Source organism: Bombina bombina, chromosome 2 (assembly GCF_027579735.1).
Source record: "Bombina bombina isolate aBomBom1 chromosome 2, aBomBom1.pri, whole genome shotgun sequence".
Classification (NCBI taxonomy): domain Eukaryota; kingdom Metazoa; phylum Chordata; class Amphibia; order Anura; family Bombinatoridae; genus Bombina; species Bombina bombina.
The window spans coordinates 768,884,595-768,905,485 of record NC_069500.1 but is presented as its reverse complement, the minus strand read 5'-3'; the positions used below and the strand labels follow the sequence as shown (position 1 = coordinate 768,905,485).

The 20,891-nt window shown below is 41.6% G+C and overlaps 1 protein-coding gene across 1 annotated transcript in view; it reads right to left on the bottom strand.

The window, feature by feature from the left end:
- SLC25A42 (solute carrier family 25 member 42) overlaps positions 1-20,891 on the bottom strand; it is a 428,471-nt gene that overhangs the window by 368,275 nt on the left and 39,305 nt on the right. Inside the window, exon 2 of the mRNA XM_053702913.1 lies at positions 1,976-2,097. Coding sequence (XP_053558888.1) covers positions 1,976-2,059 — 84 coding nt within the window. The 5' untranslated portion in view covers positions 2,060-2,097. The remainder of the gene's footprint in view (positions 1-1,975; positions 2,098-20,891) is intronic.

Here is a 20,891-nt window from a genome sequence, read left to right as displayed (position 1 = left end):
AAGACAATCTAGGTGAAAGTTCTGAAGTTTCCTTCCACTTTATGAAGTTCAGATCCTTCCTTTAGAACAGTGTTACTTAACCGCGGTCCTCAAGTACCCCCAACAGGCCAGGTTTTCATTATAGCTGAACCCGCGCACAGGTGAAATAATCAGCTGACCAGTAACCATGTTTACTAACTTGCTCTCACACATCAGCTGATTATTTCACCACCTGTGCACTAGTTTAGCTATAATGAAAACCTGGCCTGTTGGGGGTGCGTGAGGACCGCGGTTGAGAAACGCTGGTTTAGACGACAGTAGCTTTAGCATTTCTTTTAAAACTAGAAAACCCTATGTAAAAATGTAAAACGTACTAAAATTTTAAAAATGAAAATGAATGTAGCTAGAATAAAAGGTAAAACAGGTGTATGCATTAGGGAACTGTATATTTCTAGGCATCCCAACTTGTTTAAAGAGACATTCAATTACATTTTTTATTACAAGTTATTCACTGCATTTTCATACAAAAAAACAATAAAATGTTTTAAAGGGACAGTGAACACCTTGTAATTACAAAACATGTGTTATGTTGCTGTAAAATATATCTGCCAAATCTAAACACTTTGAACCCGTTTACAACAACTGCTGTTAAAAGGCTTCTAGGAGCTGTAGTTGTTTTTCAATAGCAAAACTCCAGCCATCATCTGCCTTATTTGGATGAGCCAGATTTTGAGGATATCTGAACTGGAGCACAGGTGAAATAATCAGCTGATTAGTAAACATGGTTATTAACCTGCTCTCACCCAAGGGAATCCTGAAAATCTGGCCTGTTAGGGTTGCCTGAGGACAGGTTTGAAAGTCCCTGGTTTAAAGCTAGAGATATATATGTGGCAGGGTTAGCCTTGATAAGTCAATGTGAATATCATGTTCTGAGAATTAGAAAATCCAGACGTTCACAGCTAAATTGCATGAAAAGGGAGCAAAATTAAAAAAATCATCATATAGCAAAGTTGCTTCATAACAAAAAAAAAATTTTAATATTAAAATCTCAAGGTGTTTACTGTCGCTTTACAAATGGTTTTAAAAACTGTAATTTTGTGTAAAAAAATATCTAATTTGTGGCAGTAATAGGCTATTATGACAATAGAACATGCAATTTTAAATAACTTTACAGTTTACTTCTATTATCTAAATTTCTTTGTTCTTTTGGTATCCTTTGTTGCAAAGCATACCAAGATAGGATCTAGAGCAGCAATGAACTAGTGGGAGCTAGATGCCGATTGGTGGCTGCACATAAATGACTATTGCCAGTGGCTTAGCAGATGTGTTCAGCTCCTAGTAATGCACCGTTATGCCTTCAACAAAGGATACCAAGATAATGAAGCAAATTTGATAATAGAAATGTGTTTGAAAATTGCATGCTCTGAATCCTGATGGCTTCATTTTAACTAAATGTAGCCAATCAGCAAGCGCTACCCAGGCACTGAACAAAAAATGGGCCAGTTCCTATGCTTTGTTTCCTGCTTTTTCAAATAACGATAGCAGGATAACAAAGAAATAGGAGTAAATTAGTAAGTTTCTTAAAATTGAATGCTCTATCAGAATCATGAAAGAAAAAAAATGGGTTGTGTGTCCGTTTAAGCAAATTACATAATAGAAGTAAATTGGAATGTTGTTTAAAATTGTATTCTCCATCTGAATCATGAAAGAAATTTTTTGGGTTTCATGTCCCTTTAAAATTACATGCTTATTACAGTCCCTAGTGAGACCAAGCTAAACACATCTGGTGAGTCAATGACAAGAGACATATGTGCAAAATGACCAATCACCAGTTATTACCCAGTACTTAATTGCTGCTCAAGAGCCTACTTAGGTATGCTTTTTCAACAAAGGATACCAAAAGAACAAAGTAAATTTGATTGATAGGTGTGTGTGTGTATGCATGCATGTGCATGTTCTACTCCTACATCAAATGCAACAAACTTTCTAGCCTTACCTCAGATACCACAGGAGAGGGTATAATTGCATGTGTGCCATTCTTGTTCAGACCCACTTGGCTCTCATTCATACCATTCTCCATACCACTATCTCACAGTGTAGGTAAAAACAATTCCTCTCCTGGAAAGAAATAAAAATACATTAACACACATACACATTAGATTGCTGAATATTTCCCAGAAGCATCAGCTTCACCTTTCTAACTGACCTGCACTTCTTGATGCTGCAAGAAGCAGATTCCAAACTATAAACAGAGGAATGTTATGCATGGATCATTTTTCATATTTGTGTTATGGTGATAGGGAGAAACCTTAAACCACAGACTTTGATTTTCCAAGGAAGTTTGGCAACCACAGTCATTTATTTTGGGATCCATTAACTCATGCTCAACAACCTTCTGTGTTCTTTGAATCACACTATCAAATTTAATTCAGTGGGAAGCAAAATATGCTTTCTGTGCCTTTATACATAGGCTTGCTACAGTGAAACTAGGGTGGATTTGATTTAAAGGGACAGTCTACTCCAGAATTTTTATATTTCAAAACGATAGATATTACCTTTATTACCCATTTCCCAGTTTTGCATAACCTCTGTGATTACCTTGTATCTAAGCCTCTGCAGACTGCCCCTTAGTTTATTTTTTTACATTTTAGCCAATCAGTGCTGACTCCTAGGTAACTCCACGTGCGTGAGCACAATGTTATAATAGGCGTCCTTCAAGGGCTTAGAAATTAGCATATGATCCTACCTAGGTTAAGCTTTCAACAAAGGTATACATATATATATATATATATATATATATAATCAAATTTAAAATTAAATCGATTTTTTCCACCCTGAGTAAAACAAAGGATGGACGCCCCCAAGAGCCTCTATGTGATATACATTGTTTTGTATGTGGCCCCAATATTTTTTTCTAATTATATGTTTATCTTTGACCCAATGAAATAATTGTGCAGCAGTTTCCCCTGGTTTCCTCTTTAATGCAATACCTGCTGGAGTGTTTTAAAATGTTTACAAATAATTCAATTGACTGCAATTTGTCATTTGAAATAGCTGCATTTGCCTTTTGAAACCGCTACCTATATTTAAATTGTGATATTGTAGTATTAGCTATAGAGAACATATTTGGTGGGAGGTTGGAGGAGACAGGTACTAAAATGCTTATTTTCCATTCTTATGCAGAGATAAGATAAGGGCACGGTAATGTAACGGTCTCCCTGCAAGCTAATTCTATTTAAATGGGTTGTGTTTTCAAAGCGCAAAAACAGATAATTTATAGAAATAAACCTAAAGGATCAATATCCCCATACATTTTATACTCTGCAATTGGTATAACAAGTAATTGGGAAAAAATAAAGGGAAGCAAGTACACTGTCCCTTTAAGCAGCTGCTTTCACCCTCAACCACTGGCCTACCTCTCCCATTTATAACAAACAGGAGGGCTCCCCCACATAACTCAGCAATACAACCGACTGCTGCAGTTGGAGGAAGAGTTTACTCTTCTCTGCTACTTGTTTTTTCCTATATGCATGTGTGTATCAATAGGGTACTTGTAAAGAGATAAAACAAAACTATAACAAAATAGTCTACACACAGATTTTTTAGACAAAATTATGTGTAGTAAAGCAAATTTTGCAATATTTTGCAATTGAGCAAAAAGAGGCTGCTTCTAGGGTGGTAACTAGCCATAGAACAAGCTATTATGCTATTGTTCGTTCCCAGGTTGAGCGCTTCTCTCTTTTTATTTATGCAAATTATGACACTTAGGGAAGTCTCCCTAAGTGTGATGCGGGAATCCAGACTTGGACCCGTTGCTCAGTGTGCCTAGAGGGATATGGCTGCACCTCACTGACGAGGCCCACAAATAGGCCGAAACGTACGTCTGGGGTTTTGCGGTTTCTCTTGTTCAGAGAGGGATTGCCTGGTATTTCGGGGCTGGACTGCACTGTTAAGTCAGGATCAGACTGATATGCTACAGGATAGTTCTTCTCTGTGAAAGGCACATATTGAGCAAAAAGAGGCTGCTTCTAGGGTGGTAACTAGCCATAGAACAAGCTATTATGCTATTGTTCGTTCCCAGGTTGAGCGCTTCTCTCTTTTTATTTATGCAAATTATGCAATATCCCTTTATTATTTATTTTGTCCCTCTCTATGTAAAAAAACATAAAATTATGACTTACCAGATAATTTCCTTTCCTTCAATACAGGGAGAGTCCACAGCTGCATTCATTACTTGTGGGAATACAGAATCTGGCAATCAGGAGTTGGCAAAGACACCCAAGCCAAAGGCTTAAATACCTCGCACACTTCCCTCATCCCCCAGTCATTCTGCCGAGGGAACAAGGAAACAGGAGAAGAAATATCAGGGTGAAAAAGGTGCCAGAAGAAAAAATAAATTTAGGGCCGCCCATCGGAGAACACGGGTGGAAGCTGTGGACTCTCCCTGTATCAAAGGAAAGGAAATTATCTGGCAAGTCATAATTTATGTTTTCCTTCTTAATACAGGGAGAGTCCACAGCTGCATTCATTACTTGTGAGAAATAATACCCAAGCTACAGTGGACACTGAATGCTAACGGGAGGGAAAAAGAGGAGGCAGCCTAAATCTGATGGCACCACAGCCTGCAACAAACCCAATCTCCCGAATGCTGCTTCAACAGAAGTAAAAAAGAAAAAGAATGTTAGGAGGACCAGATAGCCGCCCAACAATCAGAACCATAGAGATCTCATGCCAGAGACCCAAGAAGACGTCACTGCTCTAGAACTGAGCGATAACCCCTGAGGAGGCTAGTGTCCCACTGACTCCTAGGTCAAGCAGAAAAACACTCCTCCATTAACAATAAAGAAGGCAACTAAGCCTCCATAGTCCAAAATAACATAATGGCAAGATTCCCTGAAAGAGGAAAAAATAATTTTCCATTTAGAAAGGAAAGCAACACATAAAATAATAATCTTAGGGAGAAAACCCTAACAAAACTTGTAAACAGCCCAAATAAAGAGGAAACTCTGAAACCCTTTGAGTGCTAAGCTGAATTTTCCCCCAGATCCCCAAGACTTATACCATTGGAAAGGTTAGGTGATTACCTTTCCAATGGTGGGTCTTGGGGGTCTGTAGCTGCTTAGATCCCCGAGATACAGGTTTCTAGGCAGCATGCCCTTTCCCGATACTTTGTATTGACAATTTTAAATAAAGTTACGCGGTGACGTCATCACGTCATTGCGCGTGACGTCACCGCACGTAACGGGAAACCCCGGCGATGCCTGTCACTATGCAGGCCCGATTGCTGGGATAGGAGCGGGCCCCCAGATTGCAAAAAAGGTAGTTAAAATGCTAATGACGGCTCTGAGCCGTCATTAGCACTCAAGGAGTTAAGGAGTACATATTGCAAGATTACAGGGACCATGGCATTTAGAAAAAACAAATCTACAGACGGAATAGATCATTGAAGGAATTAAAAAACCACCTCCTGCACGGGTAGAAAAATAACCCAATGCCACCCTCTAAAAATAAAGACTAAGCTCCAAGAAGGAGCAAAGAAAGATACCGGCGTAACCACAGTCACTACTCTAGCAAAAAGAACGAAACGTCTGAGAGTTCAATGAACCTCTGGAACAGAAGAACAATCAGGGAATCGAAAAACTGCTTACAAGCCCACAATGAAGGAACAAGGACTGCCGCTGGATTCAACCCGCAACCTACCACATGCTAGGCAGCTAAGGTACCCATCAGGATAAGACAGCCATCTGTCCCAAAAAAGGACTGCTTGAGCCAGAACTCGCTAGGAAGGCCCTTCTCCAGCGCATCCTGGAGGAAAATAAAGACAGACTCCTGAAATCCGATAGAGAGCAAGAACAATCTAGCTCCTTCCTACAAGGCTGGTCCTCTACACCTAGGATAGATGACGAGAAACCAACTATGCGCCAATGGAAAGGAATGTAGCATTTCAGAAAACCCTCTCTCTCGGCTAAGACCAACGATCTCTCTAAATCCGCCTCAGAGGAATAAGATCCCATGACACAAAAAGACCCCGACCCTGCAGATCCCTGCAACAAGATGAAGCCCCTAAACCAGGGGTTTCCAAACTTGGTCCTTCAGAGGTTTTGGAACTACATTTTCCATGATGCTCAGCCAGCATTTTATCTAGCTGAGCATCATGGGAAATGTAGTTCCAAAACCTCTGGAGAGCCAAGTTTGGAAACCCCTGCCCTAAACTGTGATACGAACTCGCGGACATAAACTGAGTAATCAGTCTTACTTGACGCTAGCTCTTGCTAGGATCGAACCATCTCCAACAAAGAGTTACATGGCCACAAAAAAAAAAAAAAAAAGGGGATGATCCAATAGCTCTGTCCGAAGATCCCTGATTAACATCCTACTTAGGGATGCTAGCTGACACCAGAAGCACATTATGGCAGAAAAAAAACAGAAGTTAACCTGGGTTCCAAGCCACAACCTTCTGGTTCAGAAGCAGTGGAGCTAACCACTACACCACATCTCCTTGAGAACTTAAAAAGAAACCAGGGATAGGTAAAAACGCCTGATCGGCTTCCCCAATCAGATACCAACCCTCGAGCAAGAAAAGATAGTAGGGAACATCCGTTCCTGAAGAGCCCGCTCAATTAGTGGATTGCTGACAAACAGCCATAGTGGGCCTTCGTCCACCACCAAACACAAGGCTCTCCCGTCTTCAAAGTAGGAACTTCCCCCTTCCAAAAAGAGATCTACCCACCGCAAGGTCCCAACTGGTAAGATCCCAGAAGATCAAAGCCTCAAGGCAGAATGTTCGGCTGTGGAACCATAGGAATAAAAAGGAAGGAACTCACTCCCCACAGGCAGCAAAGCGACAAAGTCAAAACCGTCCCTGAAGAGCAACTCAAGACAGAGAGGTCTGAACGGAACAAAGGGGATCAAATCCCTTTAAGTCAGATTTAGAAAAGGAAACAACGCCATGCCGAAAACTCGGCCTTGGCTGACTATATCACCCCAACGCCAACAAAGACCAGAAGGGGGACTGGAGGGCATATCACAAGATCTCAAGAAAAAAAACATGTCTGTAAGACAAAACAGCATCCATGAATTCACCCTGGTGTCTACACCAGAAACTCAAGTCAACTAAAAAGTCTATTAACAGCCGATAGTAAGAAACCAAAAGGCTAAGGCTTGGGAGCTACTGTAAACTCTGGAGCAGGATACTGCCACATGAAACCCCAGATCCCAAAAAGGAAACCTAGGATCAGAACGAGGTATGCTGGAAGATACGGTTCCAAGAACCGGATTTGCTCAAAAGGATGAAATAGGAAAGACATTCTTCCTGAACAAAAGAAGAGAGAACCTTACATTCTCAGGCAAAAAGGAGCACTAAGAAGCTCTGCTTAATAGTCATAGAACCCAATTAAGACGGAAATCCCCTTCCCTTATTGGACCATACACCAACAGTGGAAAGAAAATATTCCCACAGTGCAATATGTACCGGGATAATGACACTAAAAGTCACCAGAAAAACTTCCCTCTCTCTGCCAAAGACAAAATCAAGAGAAAAGAAAAACTGCCCAAAAAAACAAGTCTAGCTCCGGCCTCTAGGACCCTTAGATCCAAGATAATGCCTAAAACAGGTCCAGCCTGTACCCTAGTATAGATGAACTCGATGTGCCTGAACCGGAAGCTAGAAAAAAAAACTCCCTCTCTTGTAAAGGTAAAGGAGAAAAACTTAACTAGTACCCAAAACAGGTCCTGCCTGTCATCTAGGGTACGACGTATTTGCCAAAATGCTCAAGGGATAAACAGAAATTCATCAATTCCATCAATGCTAGAAAAACTGAGAATAATCAAATTAAGGAATATAAGATTCGTGGCTCAAAATGTGTCTCGCAATTATCGGGGGACCATCAACCCGAACAGAGATCTAGATGCTTCCACCGGAATTCTAGAACAATCTCGACCATCTAAGTCGAAAGTATCAAAAATCCCATGTGACAAAACTTCTTTCTAAGAGTTTCTATAACAGCCCAGAGCTCTAAAAACTGAAAACTATCCGGCCCAGATAGAAGGCAAAAAGAAAATAGGCAAGCACCCAAATATGGTAGCTGAAAAAGGGAGTTTGCAAACAAAAACCAGATCCAGCCTGTCACACGACCCAACCCCTTATAGAGCTCGGAACTGGGATTCTAATAAAGAATAAAACAAAATGTAAAATCAAGACGATAAGGAATAGGAACACCGATCCTCTCCACTTGTCTAGACAAGACCGTTATCTGATCTAGAAGACTGAGATTCAACTGACGGATCAGTAGTGGGAACCTCTAACATTGCCAAGACCTCTCTCAGAAGTAAACGCAGGCGAGCCAATCTAAATCTAAATGCTATGCCCTCCGCAGTCGGAGGATTCAAGTCAGTAGACTCCGACCCTAGAGGTTCTTCCTCTGAAGCCTCAGAGGAAACCGCATCCCCAGAGGACTGATTGGACACAATCGTCATTTTACACGACGGTCCTTGGGCATGAGAACCATGATTAACCCTTCGCTTGCACACAGCAGGAAGAGGTAGCATCGCCAAGGCCGTAGAGATGGCCCTGCAGAACTGACGTATCTGCCAAAACGCTCAAACCTCTGGTGGAAACAAACCCCTAACAGGCGAAGGGGGAGCGGAACGCAGGAAAACTGCTTATGTAGGAACAGAAGAATCTAAGGAACACACCTCACTGGATGAAGAATCCTCAGAGGCGGATGGCTCAGTGGTCTCTGACATCTCAACATTGGTTGCTGAGAACACCCTATTGCGGCATACGGAACATAATTGAGAGAGCTGGGTTACCTGGGCCTCCTCACAATATACACAGGTATCAAATTCTGTCTCGGAGGGATCCCCCTCAAAAATATCAGAATCCTCCATAACTCGTCTAATTTATATTATGGAAATAGAAAAAACAACTGGCACCTTATACCCCCAATGGCTGGAGCGCTCAACACCTCCTATGACCCAGACAGGAAGAGAAGACGCTCCTCTCCGCAGATACTCGGTCAGGAATTGGAAGCGGGAAATAAACGTGACCACTCCCGATCACATAAGTAAAGATAAACAAGGTCTCCAGCACTTTATCAAACAGACTTTATTTGAACACAAATAGCGACGTTTCGGTGTCACAGCACTCTTCACTCCCAAGTGCTGTTCCCCTTTTGGACTTTTTTTACTCCCGATCACATGGTGCTCATGCAGGACCGTCCCTGCTAACAAAAGGCGCGCCAGCTTAATAAAGAACTGAGCAGCTATCAAAATGAAAAATAACCTGTACATTCCGTATTAGCCAATGAGCCCAAATGTTCTTACTCATAAGCAGTCAAAATCACATAACAAACATGATTAAAAAGCCCTACTGTTCAATAATCCCCCTCAGGAGATATTAACCCTTGATTCCATAAAGATAAAGGAGTCCCACTGAGACCCTGTTTTCTATCGTTAATATGTGTGTAAAAATGAAACAATCTTACCGGAATCTATGCCGTGGAACAGCGACATGGTCCTTCAAGTTTGACAGATTGTAGCAGCACTTATGACATGGACTTGAGTAAAGAAAGCAGGCAGCGAAGCTCGTCAACGCCGATTGCTTAAGGAGCCGTTTATATGAGTCTGGATGGCTTCGCAGAAAGACTCTCCCTGCATCTCCAGACTAACTTTCATCAATGCTCTCACTTAAAGGCTGACAAGACTACTTAAAACTCCAGTCCCATCTCGAAGGGCAGATACTCTTCCTAAGGAACTACTCCGAAATCTTCTGACACTTCTCTGCCAACCTCCTGTGACAAAAGGCAAAGAATGACTGGGGGATGAGGGAAGTGGGGGAGGTATTTAAGCCTTTGGCTGGGGTGTCTTTGCCGCCTCCTGGTGGCCAGGTTCTGTATTCCCACAAGTAATGAATGCAGCTGTGGACTCTCCCTGTATTTAAAACAGTTTTTTTTACTGTCATCTGCATGGTGGGAAAGAAAAAGAAAACAAATCACAGCCGATCAACTTTATCAGTGCTGAGTTTCCACTTTACTGTGATCTTGTGGGATTTCATTATAATCCTGCCCAATTCCATAGTAAACCTCCTTAAACTGAGGAGGGAAATAACATGACTGTGCTGCACATGTCAGACACATTCTCCCGGGTAAGCCCCAGCATTAGCATCCTGATTGGCTGCTCCATTGGCTCTCCAACTACAGTGGGCTGTGGCTACTGAGGAAATTTTGAGGTAAAATATATTTTTTACATGGAGTTATTCACGTGATATTTTCTTTTACAGCTATGCTGCATCATTTTCAAGTGATTTGGGTAATATGCCCCTTTAAAAATGCAAATTAAATAAATAGAAAGGTCAAAGCTGAAATGTGCATGAATGAAAATTATTTTTGCAATATACTTCCATTAGCAAACCTGCTTCTAGTAAAAGTTACTAGTTTTTCGTCAGCATACACACATAAGCTGTGAGGGCCTGTGCACAAGTATTTAACCCCTTAACGACCAGCGCCATAACCTGTATGACGCTGGTCGTTAAGCCCTTAAGGAGCAGCGTTGTACCCTGTACAACGCTGCTGTCCTGGGCTTCTCTCTGCGGCGATCTTGCTAAAACTAGTGAGATTGCGCTAATTCAGGAGCTGGCAAAGTGAGTAATGCCATATAGCACAACAGTTATTATACAACCTGTCTGTGCGTTCTCCTCAATTCCTTCAGCACCAGATAGTTTTGGTGTAGGAATACGCTATACATAGAGACAGCGCAGCGTCTTTGCAGCGCAGCGTCTTTGGATATCCTGGCTGGTCACATGATGCATGCACTTGCCGCTGTCAATTGAACACTCTTGCAAAGACGCTGCGCTGTCTCTATGTATAGCGTATGCCTACACCAAAACTATCTGGTGCTGAAGGAATTGAGGAGAACGCACAGACAGGTCGTATAATAACTGTTGTCCTATATGGCATTACTCACTTTGCCAGCTCCTGAATTGGATAAGGAATATGCGGACATAAGACCTTCTGGCTAATTTTAGATTGCTAATCTCGGCTAAATTTGCCGATGGTACTTTGTACTAACGACGTCATCTGCACTACTGATATCTGACGTATTATACACGCTGACTATCTCTGAAATTTGGAAATTTTTACAGTGAATGTATGGGACTGGCATAGCTCTGAGCCGCACCTAACTAATCTGACTACATGATGAACTTGCACTAACAACAGCTATTGCTTTAACCAACAACCTGCATGACCCTTTACATGCTTGCGTTACAGTCTTTGGTGGGGCATGTAGCAGTGCCATTCATGTCATTTCATCAAGAGTGGTTTTTGATGTGTTATATTTCATGCATGTATAATACGTTGTACATATCCATTGGATCCACTTTACAGTCCGCTTAGATCCCCTTTGTTAACCTGCCCAGCGTTACTCCCCCTCCAGGGGTGCTGTGTGCAGCTGGGTGTAGCGTGACTGTAGTGGACCTATGAGGTATAATTTTGAAACGCTGTTTATATTACTGTGCCTACACACGTACATATCCTCAATCCTGACTTGCTAAGAGATATCCATATTCAACCTCTTGGCCTTGCTTATAACCCTGATACGGTTCTACTATAGACTTAGCCCCTATATTTTTATGCTTACGAGCGGAGCTAATGACAGGGTTTATCTAGGCCTTGACCCTGTATATGGTCTACTATATATGATTTTGCTGATGCTTTAATAGTGACCTATGCATGTACCCCTGACCGGTCAGGTTCAATTTTATTATTATTTTCAGTTTTGTTTTATTTATTTTCACTAGGTTCATGTATTTCAATTGTGCTTAAGTAAAATATCTATTTATTTACAACTTCAAGTCTGTGTGTGCCTTTCTTGGAGTGGAGGGGGGAGCGCCGTCCTCAACCACACTTTGCTATCCCAATTTACTTAAGTGGGGTGAGCTGTATTCAAATAATAAAAGAGTGCTGAATTTCCCTGTCTTTAGTTCAGGATTACATTCCTGAGGCTCTCTCTTTTGCCAACCCATTATATATATATATATATATATATATATATATATATATATATATATATATATATATATATATATAACATAATTTATGCTTACCTGATAAATTCCTTTCTTCTGTTGTGTGATCAGTCCACGGGTCATCATTACTTCTGGGATATAACTCCTCCCCAACAGGAAATGCAAGAGGATTCACCCAGCAGAGCTGCATATAGCTCCTCCCCTCTACGTCACTCCCAGTCATTCGACCAAGAATCAACGAGAAAGGAGAAACCAAGGGTGAAGTGGTGACTGGAGTATAATTTAAAAAATATTTACCTGCCTTAAAAAACAGGGCGGGCCGTGGACTGATCACACAACAGAAGAAAGGAATTTATCAGGTAAGCATAAATTATGTTTTCTTCTGTTATGTGTGATCAGTCCACGGGTCATCATTACTTCTGGGATACCAATACCAAAGCAAAAGTACACGGATGACGGGAGGGATAGGCAGGCTCATTATACAGAAGGAACCACTGCCTGAAGAACCTTTCTCCCAAAAATAGCCTCCGAAGAAGCAAAAGTGTCAAATTTGTAAAATTTGGAAAAAGTATGAAGCGAAGACCAAGTTGCAGCCTTGCAAATCTGTTCAACAGAGGCCTCATTCTTAAAGGCCCAAGTGGAAGCCACAGCTCTAGTAGAATGAGCTGTAATTCTTTCAGGAGGCTGCTGTCCAGCAGTCTCATAGGCTAAACGAATTATGCTACGAAGCCAGAAGGAGAGAGAGGTAGCCGAAGCCTTATGACCTCTCCTCTGACCAGAGTACACGACAAACAGGGAAGACGTTTGTCGAAAATCCTTAGTTGCCTGCAAGTAGAACTTGAGGGCACGAACTACATCCAGATTGTGTAGAAGACGTTCCTTCTTTGAAGAAGGATTCGGGCACAGGGAAGGAACCACGATCTCTTGATTGATGTTCCTGTTAGTTACTACCTTAGGTAAGAACCCAGGTTTAGTACGCAGAACTACCTTATCTGAATGAAAAATCAAATAAGGAGAATCACAATGTAAAGCTGATAACTCAGAGACTCTCCGAGCCGAAGAAATAGCCATTAAAAATAACACTTTCCAAGATAACAACTTTATATCAACGGAATGAAGGGGTTCAAACGGAACTCCTTGTAGAACGTTAAGAACAAGGTTTAAACTCCATGGCGGAGCAACAGTTTTAAACACAGGCTTGATTCTAGCTAAAGCCTGACAAAAAGCCTGGACGTCTGGATTTTCTGACAGACGCCTGTGCAACAAGATGGACAGAGCTGAGATCTGTCCCTTTAATGAACTAGCCGATAAACCCTTTTCTAAACCTTCTTGTAGGAAGGACAATATCCTAGGAATCCTAACCTTACTCCAGGAGTAACCTTTGGATTCGCACCAGTATAGGTATTTACGCCATATCTTATGGTAAATCCTTCTGGTAACAGGCTTCCTAGCCTGTATCAGGGTATCGATAACCGACTCAGAAAAACCACGTTTTGATAAAATCAAGCGTTCAATTTCCAAGCAGTCAGCTTCAGAGAAGTTAGATTTTGATGTTTGAATGGACCCTGTATCAGAAGGTCCTGTCTTAGAGGTAGAGACCAAGGCGGACAGGATGACATGTCCACTAGATCTGCATACCAAGTCCTGCGTGGCCATGCAGGCGCTATTAGAATCACTGATGCTCTCTCCTGTTTGATTTTGGCAATCAATCGAGGAAGCAGCGGGAAGGGTGGAAACACATAAGCCATCCCGAAGTTCCAAGGTGCTGTCAAAGCATCTATCAGAACCGCTCCCGGATCCCTGGATCTGGACCCGTAGCGAGGAAGTTTGGCGTTCTGGCGAGACGCCATGAGATCTATCTCTGGTTTGCCCCAACGTCGAAGTATTTGGGCAAAGACCTCCGGATGAAGTTCCCACTCCCCCGGATGAAAAGTCTGGCGACTCAAGAAATCCGCCTCCCAGTTCTCCACTCCCGGGATGTGGATTGCTGACAGGTGGCAAGAGTGAGACTCTGCCCAGCGAATTATCTTTGATACTTCCATCATTGCTAGGGAGCTTCTTGTCCCTCCTTGATGGTTGATGTACGCTACAGTCGTGATGTTGTCCGACTGAAACCTGATGAACCCCCGAGTTTTTAACTGGGGCCAAGCCAGAAGGGCATTGAGAACTGCTCTCAATTCCAGAATGTTTATTGGTAGGAGACTTTCCTCCTGACTCCATTGTCCCTGAGCCTTCAGAGAATTCCAGACAGCGCCCCAACCTAGTAGGCTGGCGTCTGTTGTTACAATTGTCCAGTCCGGCCTGCTGAATGGCATCCCCCTGGACAGATGTGGCCGAGAAAGCCACCATAGAAGAGAGTTTCTGGTTTCTTGATCCAGATTCAGAGTAGGGGACAAGTCTGAGTAATCCCCATTCCACTGACTCAGCATGCACAATTGCAGCGGTCTGAGATGTAGACGTGCAAAGGGTACTATGTCCATTGCTGCTACCATTAAGCCGATCACCTCCATGCATTGAGCTACTGACGGGAGTTGAATGGAATGAAGGACACGGCATGCATTTAGAAGCTTTGTTAATCTGTCTTCTGTCAGATAAATCTTCATTTCTACAGAATCTATAAGAGTCCCCAAAAATGGAACTCTTGTGAGAGGAAAAAGAGAACTCTTCTTTTCGTTCACTTTCCATCCATGCGACCTTAGAAATGCCAGAACTAACTCTGTATGAGACTTGGCAGTTTGAAAGCTTGAAGCTTGTATCAGAATGTCGTCTAGGTACGGAGCTACCGAAATTCCTCGCGGTCTTAGTACCGCCAGAAGGGCACCCAGAACCTTTGTGAAGATTCTTGGAGCCGTAGCCAATCCGAATGGAAGAGCTACAAACTGGTAATGCCTGTCTAAGAAGGCAAACCTTAGATACCGGTAATGATCTTTGTGAATCGGTATGTGAAGGTAAGCATCCTTTAAATCCACTGTGGTCATGTACTGACCCTTTTGGATCATGGGTAAGATTGTCCGAATAGTTTCCATTTTGAACGATGGAACTCTTAGGAATTTGTTTAGGATCTTTAAATCCAAGATTGGCCTGAAAGTTCCCTCTTTTTTGGGAACCACAAACAGGTTTGAGTAAAACCCTTGTCCTTGTTCCGACCGCGGAACCGGATGGATCACTCCCATTAATAACAGATCTTGTACACAGCGTAGAAACGCTTCTTTCTTTATCTGGTTTGTTGACAACCTTGACAGATGAAATCTCCCTCTTGGGGGAGAGAATTTGAAGTCTAGAAGGTAACCCTGAGATATGATCTCTAGCGCCCAGGGATCCTGAACATCTCTTGCCCAAGCCTGGGCGAAGAGAGAGAGTCTGCCCCCTACTAGATCCGGTCCCGGATCGGGGGCCCTCGATTCATGCTGTCTTAGGGGCAGCAGCAGGTTTCCTGGCCTGCTTGCCCTTGTTCCAAGACTGGTTAGGTTTCCAGCCTTGTCTGTAACGAGCAACGGCTCCTTCCTAGCAACGTTTTTAATCACAGTCAATATATAAGTCTCACAGCTCTGCTGAGAGAATCTACCTCCCTTCAAAGAAGTTTGAAGACCCCTGAGTTCTGTTAGAGATGAACCGGATCATGCAGGAAATACAAGAGTAACTGACTGGAAATTTTTGATGCGTAGCAAAGAGCGCCAAAAACGGCCCCTCCCCCTCACACACAGCAGTGAGTGAGAAACGAAACTGTCACAATTAAAACAAGCAACTGCCAAGTGGAAAAATAATGCCCAAACATTTATTCACTCAGTACCTCAGAAAATGCAAACGATTCTACATTCCAGCAAAAACGTTTAACATAATAAATACCTATTAAAAGGTTTAATATACTTTTTACAGAGTAATTCCAGTGAAGTACCATTCCCAGAATACTGAAGTGTAGAGTATACATACATGTCATTATAACGGTATGGCAGGATTTTCTCATCAATTCCATTCAGAAAATAAAAACTGCTACATACCTCAATGCAGATTCATCTGCCCGCTGTCCCCTGATCTGAAGCTTTTACCTCCCTCAGATGGCCGAGAAACAGCAATATGATCTTAACTACTCCGGTTAAAATCATAGTAAAAACTCTGGTAGATTCTTCTTCAAACTCTGCCAGAGAGGCAAAAACACGCTCCGGTGTTATTGTAAAATAACAAACTTTTGATTGAATTTATAAAAACTAAGTATAATCACCATAGTCCTCTCACACATCCTATCTAGTCGTTGGGTGCAAGAGAATGACTGGGAGTGACGTAGAGGGGAGGAGCTATATGCAGCTCTGCTGGGTGAATCCTCTTGCATTTCCTGTTGGGGAGGAGTTATATCCCAGAAGTAATGATGACCCGTGGACTGATCACACATAACAGAAGAAATATATATATATATATATATATATATATATATATATATATATATATATATATATATATTTATATATATATATATATATATATATATATATATATTTATTTTTTTTATTTTTTTTTTGATAGGTATATATAAAAAAAAGGCTCTATTTATGTTTAAATGTATCGATGGCAGAAAAACTAAAGATGATCTGGTCTTTTGGGGAAGTTTTTGTCTGAAATGCCCAGTTCTTAAGGGTTTAAATAAATAAATAAATAATGAAAATAAATATTCTGGGTTTCATCTCCCTTTAAAGGAACATGAGACCCAAAATTTTTCTTTCACGAGTCAGATAGAGAACAAGGAACATGAGACCCAAAATTTTTCTTTCACGAGTCAGATAGAGAATACAATTTTAAACAACTTTCCAATTTACTTCAATTATTTAAGTGCTTCCTTCTCTTGTTATCCTTTGCTGAAAGGTTTATCTGAGAAAGCTCAGGAGCAGCAAAGAACCTTGGTTCTAGCTGCCGATTGGTTGCTATATATATATATATATATATATATATACACACTTCAACATCATTGGTTGCTGACGCGCAATTATAATAGCTAGTCAACAAAGTGCGTGATTGGTGCATGAGCGGTGCGTGGCTTCATGCTGATACGCCATTGGCCAGACATAGATTTTTCTCATGTTGTGCGATAACAATGTAAGATCGCACTGACGACATTAATGATGTGTTAGGCACAAATGTCGATTGACAGAGGGGATGTACATGAGACCCTCTCTATATATACACAGTAAGTTTTAGAGTCGGATTGACAGACTGGTTCCGCTATGAGTGGTGTGTTGGTTACTGTTGCCTCTAGGGGTGGAGTCAGATGCATTATATATGTACGTGATTGGCTGCTCGAGCCAGCAGCTTTTGTGTTAATCATTGCCATTGGTTGGGGTAATTATGTTACATTCTTGCCCACACAGCCTTATTCGACCTTTTTACACCAGCTGCTGTCTGGATTTCCATTTATTCTTGTTGCTGACCCTGAACTTTGCTTTTTAAATTCACTTTAGTTCACTTTTAAAGCACTTAGACGAATACACACTATTGATGGACAGTTTTTTATCCTATTAATTCAATTGACCTTTGGTCCTTAACCTATCAGGAGACTGGTTTCTCTAGACCACACACGCAGATCACAGTGATTGGGTTGCTCACAGAGGGGAGGGTTTTGTTCACCTTTAAAAGTTTGATATTTTGTATGGTTGTTTGTCAGAGGAAGGAACTGTTTTTGTCCCGAAACGTCACTAATAAAATTGTTATTACACAGATGACTGAAGTCCAGTGAGTGCTTAACCTTTCTAAAATTATTGCAACGCTTTATAGCACCCTGGCAGCTGTTGACGGATGGTGAGAGTGCACACACTCACAACAAAAAAATATAAATATATATATATATATATATATATATATATATATATATATATATATATATATATATATATATATATATATATATATATATATATATATATATATATATACACACACATATACACACACACACACACATATATACATATACACACACAAATATACATACATACATATATATACATACACACACCGATTGTCATTGGCTCACCCATGTGTTTAGTCAACAACCAGTAGTGCATTGCTGCTCATTCAACAAAGCAAACCAAGAGAACAAAGAACAAATTATAATAGGAGTAAATAAGAAAATTGCATGCTCTGAATCATGAAAGAAAAAATTTGGGTTTAATATCCCTTTAAGTCTTCACAAACAAAATACACACCCCTGCCAGCAATCTGAGCTTGAACACTGGTGCACAGACTCCAGCAGGTAAAATGGGTCAACATAATGAACACCTTGTAATTACAAGATAATTCTGTTTTCTTGTATAGAATAACACATCAGACAAGTCTAAACATCTTTAAAACACACACATCTTGTTTGCTGCAGTTGTTTTTTTTATAGCCAAACTCCTAGGGCTTGCCTTATTTACAGGAGTTAACCCGGGCTTGAATCTGCAGACACAGTCATAAAGTGTATTTTTGCAGTTGTTATCTCATAAAGCCGATTAAGGGCATATAAGTAGCAATATTAGCCTTGAGGAGACAGCAGGATGCATTTCCAGCACTGGGAATTAGAAAAAACAGAATTTATGTTTACCTGATAAATTACTTTCTCTTGCGGTGTATCCAGTCCACGGATTCATCCTTTACTTGTGGGACATTCACCCTCCCCACAGGAAGTGGCAAAGAGAGCATACATGTCCATACAGCTCCCCCTCCAGCTCCACCCCCCAGTCATTCGACCAAAGGTTAGGAAGAAAAAGGAGAAACCATAGGGTGCAGTGGTGACTGTAGTTTAAACAAAAAAAATTACCGTACTTAAATGCCAGGGCGGGCCGTGGACTGGATACACCGCAAGAGAAAGTAATTTATCAGGTAAACATAAATTCTGTTTTCTCTTGCAAGGTGTATCCAGTCCACAGATTCATCCTTTACTTGTGGGATACCAATACCAAAGCTTTAGGACACAAGACAGGTACCTTAAACGGAAGGCACCACTGCTTGCAAAACCTTTCTCCCAAAAATAGTGTGGTCAGTCCACGGGTCATCATTACTTCTGGGATATTAACTCCTCCCCAACAGGAAGTGCAAGAGGATTCACCCAGCAGAGCTGCTATATAGCTCCTCCCCTCTACGTCACCTCCAGTCATTCGACCAAGGACCAACGAGAAAGGAGAAGCCAAAGGGTGTAATGGTGACTGGAGTATAATTCAAAAAATTTTTACCTGCCATAAAAAACAGGGCGGGCCGTGGACTGACCACACTACAGGAGAAAGGAATTTATCAGGTAAGCATAAATTTTGTTTTCTCCTGTTAAGTGTGGTCAGTCCACGGGTCATCATTACTTCTGGGATACCAATACCAAAGCTAAAGTACACAGATGACGGGAGGGACAGGCAGGCTCTTTATACGGAAGGAACCACTGCTTGAAGAACCTTTCTCCCAAAAACAGTCTCCGAAGAAGCAAAAGTGTCAAATTTGTAAAATTTGGAAAAAGTATGAAGAGAAGACCAAGTTGCAGCCTTGCAAATCTGTTCAACAGAAGCCTCATTCTTAAAGGCCCAAGTGGAAGCCACAGCTTTAGTAGAATGTGCTGTAATTCTTTCAGGAGGCTGCTGTCCAGCAGTCTCATAGGCTAACCGAATTATGCTACGAAGCCAAAAAGAGAGAGAGGTAGCCGAAGCTTTTTGACCTCTCCTCTGACCAGAATAAACGACAAACAGGGAAGACGTTTGTCGAAAATCCTTAGTTGCCTGTAGATAAAATTTCAGGGCACGGACTACATCTAGATTGTGTAGCAGACGTTCCTTCTTCGAAGAAGGATTAGGACACAAAGATGGAACCACAATCTCTTGATTGATATTCCTGTTAGTGACCACCTTAGGTAGGAACCCAGGTTTAGTACGCAGAACTACCTTGTCTGAATGAAAAATCAGATAAGGAGAATCACAATGTAAAGCGGATAACTCAGAGACTCTTCGAGCCGAGGAAATCGCCATTAAAAATAGAACTTTCCAAGATAACAGCTTGATATCAATGGAATGAAGGGGTTCAAACGGAACACCCTGTAAAACATTAAGAACTAAGTTCAAACTCCATGGTGGAGCAACAGTTTTAAACACAGGCTTGATCCTAGCTAAAGCCTGACAAAAAGCTTGAACGTCTGGAACTTCTGACAGACGTTTGTGTAAAAGAATGGACAGAGCTGAAATCTGTCCCTTTAAGGAACTAGCGGATAAACCCTTTTCTAAACCTTCTTGTAGAAAAGACAATATCCTCGGAATCCTAACCTTACTCCATGAGTAACTCTTGGATTCGCACCAATATAAGTATTTGCGCCATATCTTATGGTAAATCTTTCTGGTAACAGGCTTCCTAGCCTGTATTAAGGTATCAATAACTGACTCAGAAAAACCACGTTTTCATAAAATCAAGCGTTCAATTTCCAAGCAGTCAGCTTCAGAGAAATTAGATTTTGGTGTTTGAAGGGACCCTGGATCAGAAGGTCCTGTTTCAGAGGTAGAGACCAAGGTGGACAGGATGACATGTCCACTAGATCTGCATACCAAGTCCTGCGTGGCCATGCAGGCGCTATTAGAATCACTGATGCTCTCTCCTGTTTGATTCTGGCAATCAATCGAGGAAGCATCGGGAAGGGTGGAAACACATAAGCCATCCCGAAGGTCCAAGGTGCTGTCAAAGCATCTATCAGAACCGCTCCCGGATCCCTGGATCTGGACCCGTAACGAGGAAGCTTGGCATTCTGTCGAGACGCCATGAGATCTAATAGTTTGCCCCAACGTCGAAGTATTTGGGCAAAGACCTCCGGATGAAGTTCCCACTCCCCCGGATGAAAAGTCTGACGACTTAAGAAATCCGCCTCCCAGTTCTCCACTCCCGGGATGTGGATTGCTGA